This window comes from Miniopterus schreibersii (assembly GCF_964146895.1).
Source record: "Miniopterus schreibersii genome assembly, chromosome: 1".
Lineage (NCBI taxonomy): Eukaryota > Metazoa > Chordata > Mammalia > Chiroptera > Miniopteridae > Miniopterus > Miniopterus schreibersii.
Window position 1 is genome coordinate 11,432,336 of NC_138101.1, and position 12,417 is coordinate 11,444,752.

Genomic DNA, 12,417 nt, shown 5'->3' on the forward strand with positions numbered 1-12,417 from the left:
AGACATAAAGTAACATTTTAAGTAACTTATAAAATTATGCCCTCAAATTTAATACACAGTCTCCTAAGTCATCAATGGCTACACAACAAATGTTCTAGTAAAGAGTCTGATGCACTATTATTCTGAACCAAAGAAAATGTTTATCATCTTTACTAAGTCAGTAAATAAACCAACACACTAAAATAAACGGAGTCCAAGATAAAGTGACACAAGAGTCTGACATTAAATTTAAATAACCAGAAAGTTGATCACACTGTCTATTTATATGACTCTACTGAACTAGGAAGAAGTGTATAAAAAAAGGGCAATGAAAATCTTTCTGTAATCCAATGGGTGCCCAGACTTTCCTGGTTCACAGCACTTTCACTGGCTACAGATACATTTATCACGGTGCCCCTAGCACAAAAGAAATACCTATGGAGGCTCAAATTACCAAGTTAAATCCCCAAACTATATATCCATGTCCTAAAAATTTAGTAGCCATTTGAAAAAAATAGCACTATATCAAGTTGAAATAAACATTTCGCTCTTAAATAACAACTACATCTAACGGTTTGCCTGTGCCTGCCGGGCACGACACAATTAATCAACCTCAGGAACAGATCCGACCATGGCACCCGTATTCCCTGTTCCACCATGATTCTCACTCGGCCTTTGCATCAAAATAATCAACGGAAACACCACGACCCAAAGTCTGGCGCCGGCAGAAGGAGCCGAGCCGTGTTCTGACAGCGACCGGAACTGCTCGGGGGCAGCAGCCGTGTGGCGTCGGTTCCTCGAGAGCTCGCAACACCCACAGCGCCTCTGCACCCTCGCTGTGGGGCCCGGGGACCTCGGCACCCCCGCGGGGAGCTACGGCCCCAATGTATTTTGTAAGCATTTTTTAAAGATAACTTTTAGCAACAACCTCAAATTCTCAAACCAGCGATCAGAATGAAACGCCCAGGTCTCTCACGGCAGCGCACTTGGAATGGGGGAAAGAGGCGACTTCAGTTTCATCTTCGAGGGAAACTAGAAACTCTCAGTCTCACTAATCACGGACTAATGACATGAGAACGGTGACGGATGAACAGGTATCTCAGGTGCAAGTCAATAACCATGCCTCCGTTTTCTAGAACTTCTTTATTATTCTGAGGCTAACTCTGGGTGCAGGGCTTCTCAGTCTAGATGAAAGATTTTCACTTTGGTCTGGTGTCCCCGCCACCAAAAGTATTAGGCAAGGCTGCCATCCTTAGAATTTGTTTGGACCTCTCTAAAGAATTTCGATTACAGTGTGACTTGAAGAAATACATTTTTCAAGTGAATCTAGTGACTTTATCGTCTTCAAAATTAAGGGTTCTAAATTAATCAAAGCTCTTTTATTCAGAAAAGGGTTCCATGTATTTTTAAAGCTCTGTTGTATCATATGTCAATTTTTGTCTCTTCATATCACTGCTTAAAATGCACAATTGATGAGCTTTAACATATGTATACACTTATGAAATTATCACCACAGAAAAAACAATGTAACAATTAGAGTCTTCTCACTGGGACCCTACACACTGTTTGTAACAATCTTAGAGGCTCTAACACTGTTTCTGGCAAACACAGAGTTGCTCCTATGAAACCACCCTCCCTGTAGTTAACAATTATAAGCTCTAGACAAACGATACAATGACAACTCTCTGAACACACTGAGTAATATAAAGCAAGCAGAAGCCACAGAGGAGTTGACACTAGGAAGATGGGGTTGGCCCTGGGGAGTAATCACAAATTGTTTTTAATGGCTTCTGTCCAAGGACGTGCCTTCCTCAAACAGAAATTCACAATCTTACTTGTTGAAAAATCAGAGGACAAAGGTAGAAAGGAGTCTGGCTGTAAGCCCAAACTTTTGCATATAAAATCTACCCAGATCGCCCTGGCCAGTGTGGTTCAGTTGGTTAAGCATCATCCCATGTACTGAAAGGTGGCCAGTTCAATTCCAGGTCAGGGTCCATGCCCAGGGGGTGGGCTCGATCCCAGGTCTGGGTGCCTGTGGGAGGCTGCCAATCCATGTTTCTCTCTCACATCGATGTTTCTTTCTCTCTCTCTCCCCCTCTCCCTCTCTCTCTAAAATCAATAAAAAAGATTTAAAAAAGAATCTACCCAGATCTCTAATTGACCCCTGATTTACACACAGATAGGGTAGATACATGCAGATTTCAGCTGCTGCCTACCTCAGAAAAGACAGCTGGGAGTTTGAATTTGGTCAAGCTAACTTGCTTGAGGAAACAAAAATCAGCTCTCTTCAGGAGAACAGAACAAAATCCAGAGTCGGGGGTCAAACTTTTTCTTCAAAGGCCAAGAAACAAAACTGAGGATATTATATAGGCACTTAGGTAACCATTTGAGATATAACCATTTAAAATTATTTTTTAAATGTTCTGAGTTCACAGGCCCAGCAAGCCAGGTTTAACCCATAGATTATACTTGACCGACTTCTCCTCTTTAGTGAATCATTCACAATATCCAGGAAATAATCCAACATTATTAGAGATATGTTTTTTTAAAAAAATAGAAAAATATAAGCCACAGTCAAAAAAGAAGTCGTCAGTGGTGAGGATCTGAAGATGACCCAGATGTTAGAATTGACAGGCAAGAATTTAAAAGCATCTACTATAAGTATGTTAACAGATATAAATGAAAATATGCTTCTAATAATCAGATAGGAAATTTCAGTAGAGAACCAAATTATAAAATAGAATATTCTACCCCCACAAGTCCCAAGATTTTAAACTCCAAGAACCTTTAGTTCCTGATAATTTTTTCAGTCACTGCTGTGGGTCTTTTGTGATACTACTCTAGGGCTTCCCAGCAGACTTTGGACACTGCGGATCGACTTTTAAAAATTCAAGCAGAATTCTGTCTATAAGAAATTGGTAGGAAGGGAAAAAAGAGATTCACAGAGAGACAAAGAGAGAAAATACAATGCCTACAGATTAAGATTCTACCAAAATAAAACATACATATATATATATAAAATATATACATATAATATATATATATATGTATTTTTTTACCCTGTTTTATTTACTTTATAAAGTTCATTTGAATTAAATATTTTAGCGCTCAGACCAGCCATGGAGATACAAAACTGGTGTTATATTCTTTTACACTAGTGGGGTAGAGAAGGAAGTATCTTAAAATGTAGCATTAATCATAAGACAGTGAAAATTTGGTGATTCCTAAAAGTGAAAATTGGAGCTCAGCAACAGGAAATGGTTAGAAATTAAGGTTCACATTAAAAGTTTACATATTTCCTCCTAAAACTTTAAACAAAAGGTCTCCAACTTTTTAACAGTGTTTCCCACTTTTATCCTATGCTTCCCTCCCCACCCCCCAAAAAACTGGAAGGTAAAGATAGCCATTTAATTTTACAAGATGAGTAATCAGGAAGTCAGATGTTTGCATTCTTAAATGCAGAAAGATAAAATACCAATTCAAACACCAACTAAACATTCCAATTCCCAAACGATAAATAAAATCCGCAGACATAGTTTCTCATTTTAAAAAGTTCACCTGGCAATCAAGGAGCAGTTGTGGATCATGCTCTTTTCCACAAAGATGCCTTGCGACTCATCCGTTTCAACTATTCGCCCGTCCTGATACCACAGCACCTGCATGTCCTGGTCAATGTAGGAGGCCATGCACTGGAACGGGAGGCTGTCTCCTTCAAACACGACTTGACGATGCGACGGGGTCATGTAGAAAGAGGGTAATTCGAGCGGAGGATCTGTAGACAGCAAAGCAGGCTCACTAAACAAATACAATACCATCCGCACGCTCCAGAGCTAAGTTACAGGAAATCTAATTAAAACTTTAAAAATGGAAAAACAAACATCCCTCAGTTATGACTTTTTAATGCTAGCACAAATGAGGCTGCTCCTGAGATAAGTGGGTCCCAGATGAAAACAAAATTGGCAAAATTAAAATGAAACCGTTTTGTAATCAGTTCTGACGTTTAGAGTGGTTCCTTTTCGGTGGGATCGCAGGACTATCGGATGATCACAGAAGCAATACTAAAAGAACACCCTGTAAAATGATACTTAAATCCGGGAATGGAACCGGTGATGAGAATGGAAATGCTGATATAGAAACAATTTAAAATTACATTTTGGAGACTGTATTACCTTTGATTAAACCACTGGTTTCCGGTTATAAAAGTAATGCATGCTCATTGCAGAAAATTTAGAACATTTAAAGAAAAAGGGAGAAAAATCTTTTAAGATCCCATATATTATAATCACTTTTAAAAAGCTGATATATTCCCTTCCAGTCAGAAAAACAAAAGGGAGAAATTTTAAATATATATGAAAAAATGCACACAAACATCATGGGCTCATTTAAAGCCTTTACAATACTTGGTCCGTTGTCTAACACAACGATTTTACTTTTAGTAGTCCATCCAGAAGAAAACTTGCATGTATGCAAAAATGTACAGAAGGAAGTTAATCCTCGTGCTGTTTATGGCGTGAGAAATTATTAACAAACTAAATATGCAGTAATAAGGAAATTGTCAAATGATGGTCACATTTATATAATGGATTGGCAGGTGTCTGTTTTACATGAGGAGGAAATAAGTTTACATTATTTCAAGTTCAAAAAGGTTATAAAAGCATGAGAATATATTTTGGTCAAAACCTAGGAAAAAGGTGCAGAAGATAATACACTAACGTATCTGTCATTAGCCATCTGAGGATGACAAGAATGCAGCATGGGTTTCTGTGTGGTTTTTAATTTTTTTAGTTTTTTTCTTTATTGAGGTGTAATTAGCAAATAAAGTGGTAAAATATTTAAACTGTGCATCATGATGATGTGATGTATATACACGTTATTTTCATGAATCTTAAGTTCTATCTAATGAGCATATTTTAGCTGTGAGAGGACAACAATAAAAATGATAATAAAGAGACAAGGGCCCAGCTGGCGTGGCTCAGTGGTTGAGCGTCCGCCTATGAACCGGGAGGTCACAGTTCGATTCCCGGTCCGGGCACATGCCCGGGTTTCGGGCTCGATCCCCAGTAGGAAGCGTGCAGGAGTCAGTCGGTCAATGACTCTCTCATCACTGATGTTTCTCTCTCTCTCCTCCTCTCCCTTCCTCTCCCTGAAATCAATAAAAACATATTTAAAAAAATAGTAATGATAGGATTGTTTGCTTCCAAACACAAAGATTAAGTTGAAATCTCCTCCTGTCATCTCAAGGACTGTTTTTGTGTGATGTGTTTTTTCTTTTTTCATTTAACACACAGTAAAAGTGTTACTACCTTCAAGTCTTTTGCTATTCTTCAAAATCATGCTTTTCAATACCTGCATACTATAGATGGATATGTCACAAATAATTAAATCAATCTAGTTTTGAAAATTTCCGATATGCTTAAATATAAAGTTTGAGATTTACACACATAGTTGATCATTTCCTTGGAATAAACCCTTCCATATAGAATTACTATATGAACTTGTATCAATTTCTTAAGGACATTAATACATATTGCCAAACTATACTTCAAAAGGCTGTATCAATGCACACTCACCCACGGTGATTGTGTCCTGAGATTTTATTACTATCAACAAATTCCTGAGTTGTCAACTGACTGAAAATCTGAAGGTCCCTGCTATTCTCTGAAATTGGTTTTCACAAAGCTGTTCAGAACCTAAGAACCTTAAATACCAATCGAAACGATGTTTTTTTCACTGAGCTTAATTGTTGGCATAAACTAAATATTATCGAATCCATGAAGATTAATGGTTGTATTCAGACCCATCAAGATGTAAAGAGAATTGTAGTTTGTCGAGAAAAACCAGGGGGCAGGGACACAGGGTGAATGCTGTTTTCCTCCCCGCCTCACCACACGTCAGCAGCTCCTGCTTCACGCCCGTGACCGGCTGGGCCTGCAGAGACTTGGGGTAAACGCAGCGCGTGTCCCTCACGGTGATGTTCCTGTCCTTCACCCAGCGGTGCATCCACAGTATGTTACAATCGCACAGGAGGTACTCGGTCTGGAATTCTCTGCAGCGTTTTTAATACAAATTAGAGGTGGCAGCGAATAAAAGGAAACAGCACCTTTGTTTTCCGTTGGCTTTCGCTTTGGGCGGCAAGCAGGCTGCTGGTCACCTTGACCACGGGGTGTGGTCTCCGTTCCTGTGCGAGGACCTGCAGAGGGTCTGACTCCAGCACAGTCCCCACTGACCCCGGGACTCGCTCCGCTTTCAACCAAGGTTGCTATGCAAACAAAATCTACACATGGGCCCACATCTGTGCAACAAGCTCCTTAATCCCAGGGTCCCGGAATAGCAAAGCCCCATCCATCGTTTTTGCTTATCAAACCCTTACCGTGGACCACGAATACTTGCAGCCCTCTCCAGCCATCATAACCATGTGCGTGGCTTAAATGCCTCCAAACCCTCCTGTTAATTTTAGCAACATAAAGCAACATATATGATCGCTTCACAGGGTTATATTCATCTGCTGACTGGAGTCTAAGTTCCTCAAGGGTGGGGACTACTCCTGACACTTTCTGCTTTGTGCCAAGGGATGCCACAGTTATTACAAACTTAAGGGGTTCAAAATCAACCAAAAATATAAGACTTCCTACTTGATTTGAAAGGAAATAGAGAATTATCTTTATACGTGGCAAGAAGTGTTATAATTTGGCACTTGGATGTAAGAAACAAAGAGAAGACATAATAGCTTGTATACAAGCACAATAATTTTTTTTAATACACTTCAGACATGCATTTCACTAAGTCCAGATAACTTAAATAAATGCAGACACTGCCCTCTGTCAACCCAGAGGACATTATGTAACAAACACAAATATAACTACAATAGAATGCAACATGGTCTTTGCAAATAAATCAGCAAAGGGCAAAGAGCAAATATAACCACGTGTGCTTCTAACACAGGCCGTGTGTTGGCACAGGCTTCGTCCCAGTTTTGGCAATAAAAAGGGGGACCAGCGGGGAGTTGGGACGAGATATAGCAAAGAGAAAAAAAAAGGACCCAAAGGATGACCGGGCTGACTTCTAATTTCTAAGCGCCAGCTTCAGGTCACTTTCTGGCACTACCAAGTAAAAACACTGGCAATTTCCCCCAATTTGTGGATGAAAATACTTCCTACATTCCTGCTACCCAGGGTGGTCTCAAGAGCCCGATTATTCTTTGCGGTCTTTTTATTTCCTAAATTCACAGTAATGACTGATTTGAGCCCACTAAATATGCCAAAAGGAGGTGTTTCCCCTGAAAAGCAGTCTTCTGGATGAGATCGGTAGTGGCACCCAAAAGACAGACTGGATGGAGTCTGATAAAATGTGGGTCTCGAAGTGCCTGCCTATGTCCACCTGGGGAAAGAGCCAGGTGGGTGCCTGGCCTGGGAGCTCCGCCCCAGGGAAACTGCTGAATGAGTTTTATATGACAGGTTTAGAAAAGGAAAGGTGGGGAGAAGGGAGGGGGAGAGGAGGGGGAGAGAAGGGGGAGAGGAGGGAGGGAAACAGAAGTCGGCACGCATGGGACAGAGACATCTGGGAGGGAAGGCAATTTTACCTGCAAAAAAGACTCGCTCTCACGAGTCACACATAATAAAAACTTGAAAAACATTACATTTAACTTTAATTCCAATAGAAATTAGTGTAACTTAATGTGTGAAATATATTAAGGTTTATCTGAAAATACAGTTACTTTCAAAAGTAACATTTGTATAATCTCGCAGTTAACAAACTGTTGTTTTTTGCTGGGGGGGTCGGGGGGGGGCAGGAATCCAGCTAATTCTAAAGCTACAGAGAACTGTGTAAATATGATCTTACACAAAGCAGACATTCTACATAAATATTCCTAGAAATGTAGTAAGTTGTGAATTCAGTTGGGCGAAAGGGTAACAGGATAAAATTAAATGCCTAAAGTATAAAAAAGTCTTAAGCGCAAATTCTGCTGAGGGGGGAATATTTTACACTTCTAGGGGATTTACTTAGTCAAAGAACAAAATATTTCCAAATTTGCAAACAAAGTCAACAGGAAAGAATCACCACCGTATTTACTTGAAATACAGGTTTGACAGATATAATATTCTAAGGGGCGAGTTGGCCCCATTGGAAATGCATTATATTAAGGTTTACAATACGTTTTTTAATGTGAATGCAAGCTTTCAAGAAAGATTCTAATTTCTGCAAAATCACAAGATTTTCCCCATGAACTCTCTTAAACCACATAATAACTTTTTAATCTTCAAAACCTAAAATATATGTACAGAAAGAGAAAAAAATTCTTACTTACAAAGACCGTAACGAGCCAAGATAATCAAAAGTCCCTTGAGATAATGAAGAAAACAAATTCCCGGAAAGGTTTCTGGGGGGAAAAAAGGAAATAAATTCACATTAAAAAATACTAACAAATGCATCTTTTTATACTATTTCATATTTCCTAAAGTGTCCTATAATCATTAAATATTACAAAGAGTTGATACAAGTTGTTTTAAGTCTTATAAAAGAGGGAACGAGCAGTAAATATTCCTCCAAAGCTGAAAATTGTTCTTAACTTTATATAAAGGAGTAAACAAAATTATTTAAAAATTATTTCTGCTAGCCCAGCCGGTGTGACTCAGTGGTGGAGCATCGACCTAGGATCCAGGAGATCGCGGTTCGATTCCCAGTCAGGGCACATGCCCGGGTTGCGGGCTCCATCCCGTCGAGGGCCTGCAGGAGGCAGCCGAGCAATGACTCTCATCATTGATGTTTCTATCTCTCCCTCTCTCTGAAACCAATAAAGGTATATTTTTAAAAAATTATTTCTGCTAGATAAGAATTTTTCTATCAAATAACAGATAAACACTGAAGTTACCTTACTGAGCTAGATCTTTCGTCACAGTCTCATTGCAACTACAACTACTCTTCGTGTGTTCACTCCGTATCATTTAAAAAAGCAAACATTTCACAAAACTAAAGAAAAAGCGTGGCCGGCAGCAACCCACAGGAAGTGAGTAAAACATCAGCAGAGCGGAAAGAGTCCCTGGTTTAAAATGAAAGCCCTGGGATATAATTCAGTGTTGGCATTTTCTCGTTTCCCCTGGTATCAGGTGGCTTTGAGGAGTATCTGTCTAAATCCTTGCAGAGTTCTGTACGAATTAAAACCTAAAACAGCCCATGCTACAGTTGGAGTAGTTTGTGGTACCCATCATGACCTGACGGAAGTATTTCTTCTGTTTGACTATGAACCCCAGCAGGGGAGGGACCCGCGTGTCGTATTTATTGAGGTACCGCTGGCAGCTAGTAAGATACTGGGGTATCCAGCAGGCGCTCAGTGGTGGAGGCTGACTGCTCAGGACGCGGGGCCCACCGTCAGGAGGTTTCTGACGCTCCCGGGGACCGAGCTCTGGGAGAACGGCAGCATGGTCCACCCAGCGCAGATCAGCTCTGCGTCTGCCGTGGGATCGAGAGCGGATTCAATGGAGACCTCGAGCCCTCCAGGAAGAAGTCCTGGGACCTGCCAGGAGGCCTCGGGAGTATGGGTTCCATGCTCAAGCGGGGTTGAAACTGACAGTGGGGTAGATGGGTTCCCCAGTGGGGAGAGGAAAGAGAACTGATGCGGGAGGGATCAGCTGTTCCCACGACATCTGCAGCAATGGACTCCCGCTGCCTTGACATGACACAAATGCCAGTCAACAGTTTATATACAGCGAACTTCCATCAGAACCTCACTGGGTCGGGTTTTACACAGGACTCTCTCTTGCCCTCTCCCGTCCCCTCTTTCTAAAATCAATAAGCATGTCCTTGGGTGAGAATTTAAAAAAAAAAATTAAAAAACTAAAATACAAGTTGTCACCAGCCTTCACAACGGGCACTCTGCCTGGCTCAGAGCGCCCAGGGGTCCGGCGGTCACAGTGGCCCGGGCAGGACGCGCGTCTAAAGTGCCTCGGTCAGTGACCGCTAGGACACGTGAGCCCAAAGCAGGACAAGCACCTCGCGCTGGCTGCAGTGAACTCGGAATGTTTTCTTTTCGAGAGGGGTGGCGGTGGTGGTTTTGCTTACCTTTTATTTCCCCACTAAAGAATTAGTTCTTTGTACATTTTTAAAAATTAAGATATAACTGACATTGTATTAGTTCTAGGTATACAACGTAATGATCGGGCTCGCGCATACAGTGCGAAATGACCACGGTAAGCTTAGCTAACGTCCATCGTCACACAGTTACAACTTTTTTCTTGTGGGGAGACTTTTAAGATGGACTCACGTAGCAACTTTCACATACACAATATGGTGGTGTTAGCTGCTGTCCCCATGCTGTGCATCGCGTCCCCAGGACTGACTTCATAACCGAAACGCTGTACCTTTTCACCACCTTCACCCGTTTTGCCCACCCCTTGCCCCCATTCCTGAAGGTGAGGAACCTACCCCAGTTTCCAAATTGTTTTAGGACAGTATTTAAAGGATGTAAGTTAGGTCTATTTCTGAGATGCCACAGATTGCTACATTCAAAAGAGCCACAGTAACCTATTATTACGGGGGCTACAAAATCATCTCCACCAAATCTCAAACTAGGAAGCTTGGCAGTGTTTTTTTATGAGTCCCTTGGATAAATGCCCAGTGTGCTCCGTGGCCTTGTAAATTCTCACAACAGGTATCAGAAACTGGTAAAAAAGTAAGAGATGACGCAAGCTCTAGAGCTTCCAAAAACTTTGGCTTGTGAGGCAGGAATCAAAAGAAATCATAACAAAATAGTCCACAACCTGCTCTTTTGTCTAAAAAAAGTTTTCTAACGGGTCAAATACCCAGGTCAAAGCTATAAATCCATCAGGAACTAAAATCAGTAAAACAGTAAACTCCAGACTCTTTTTCATTACTTAAGTCGCAGCTAAGCAAAAACACAACAACTTTTCCTTCACGGATGCCTCATTTTACCAGTTCTTATGCAGTCCTCAAGACAAGAATATAAAACTCTGAAAGAGATCATAAAAGCACTGAAATAAAATTGTTTGCAATCCAGTTACAAAATAGAAAAATGCAACTGATGATGTTCATTTCAAGTTATGAGTAAAGCCGTGCGCCACATCAATCTTTGATTTAGAAATACAAGGTCGGGCCCTGGCCAGTGTGGCTCAGTCGGCTGAGCCTCATCACCTGCACGTAAAGGTCGCTGGTTTGATTCCTGGTCAGGGCACATGCCCAGGTTGTGGGTTTGACCCCCGGTTGGGGTGCATGCAGGAGGCAGCTGATCGATGTTTCCCTTTCACACTGATGTTTCTCTCTCTCTCCTCATCTTTCCTCTCTCTCTAAAAGTCAATAGAAAACATATTAAAAATTAAAGAAATAGAAATTCGGGCATATATCTCCCCCCCAAATTAAAGGACACACCGAAAACTACTACCACCAGTTCACTAAGAAGCAGGAGTACTTTGTTCTACTCTAGCAACTGACTGAAAGTCCCCTCCTCTACAAAGGATGAAATAATCTCACTGTTTAAGCCCCGATAGCTTTTTCAAAGTTAATTTGAATGAAATAGAAGGAACATTCTAAAAAGTTACAGACAGAACCAGGCACAAATACTCCTTATAGTAGAAATTCTACCTCAAATCCCGTTTTTCATTCTGCACCCTCTCCCCAAACTGCTCTTCTCTAAAACATGAGTTTATGCCATTTTCCCACATTCATGTCTTCTAGTGGCTTCCTACTGCTGAGTCAGTTCTAAGCATCTGCCTGTTTTTCATACGCTCCCATACAAAGCTCTGTTATAGATGATTGGCCTTATTTCTAGCTACTCCCAAACAGAGCCTCTCCATTAAAATATATATATATATATATTTGATGGCTTATACAAAGTTCTACATTTATATTACACATGAATTAGAAGAGATAAGTAGCCTGGCCAGACGTGGCTCAGCGGTTGAGAGTCGACCTAGGATCCAGGCGATCGGGGTTCGATTCCCGGTCAGGGCACATGCCCGGGTTGTGGGCTTGATCCCCAGTCGGGGGCATGCAGGAGGCAGCCGATCAATGACTCTCTCATCATGGATGTTTCTATCTCTCCCTCTCTCTCCCTCTCTCTGAAATCAATAAAGGTATATTTAAAAAAAAAAAAAAAAAAAGAGGTAAGTAGATAATTCAAATTTTAATTAATCCTTACAATAACTTTGAGGTAACTACAAAGCCCATCTACAGATGAAAAACAGAAAATCTCAGAAAAGTTAAACAACTCGCCCAAAATCACAAGGTCACAAGCACGACTCAATGGTCAATTGACTCCTGATACCACTGGCCTTCTCCTTAACACACTGACCTCGCTCTTGGTCCTACTTCCAAGCACTATGTGCTTGGCTTCTTTTCCTGTCTAAAGACCCAAATCTCTCCAGTCTTCAGGGCCACCAGCTCAAGCTTTCCCTCTTCCAGTAAATTATCCCAGAATATCAAAGCTTT

At 41.0% G+C, this 12,417-nt stretch overlaps 1 protein-coding gene across 2 annotated transcripts in view; it reads right to left on the reverse strand.

Moving 5' to 3' along the window:
• The window catches only part of ADGRA3 (adhesion G protein-coupled receptor A3), a gene marked incomplete at its 5' end in the record, with an annotated part of 98,644 nt that overhangs the window by 48,758 nt on the left and 37,469 nt on the right, over window positions 1–12,417 (reverse strand). For both annotated transcript variants that reach the window (XM_081161488.1, XM_081161487.1), the window contains 3 exons: window positions 3,538–3,751; window positions 5,865–6,025; window positions 8,285–8,356. In XM_081161488.1, coding sequence (XP_081017614.1) covers window positions 3,538–3,751; window positions 5,865–6,025; window positions 8,285–8,356 — 447 coding nt within the window. The remainder of the gene's footprint in view (window positions 1–3,537; window positions 3,752–5,864; window positions 6,026–8,284; window positions 8,357–12,417) is intronic.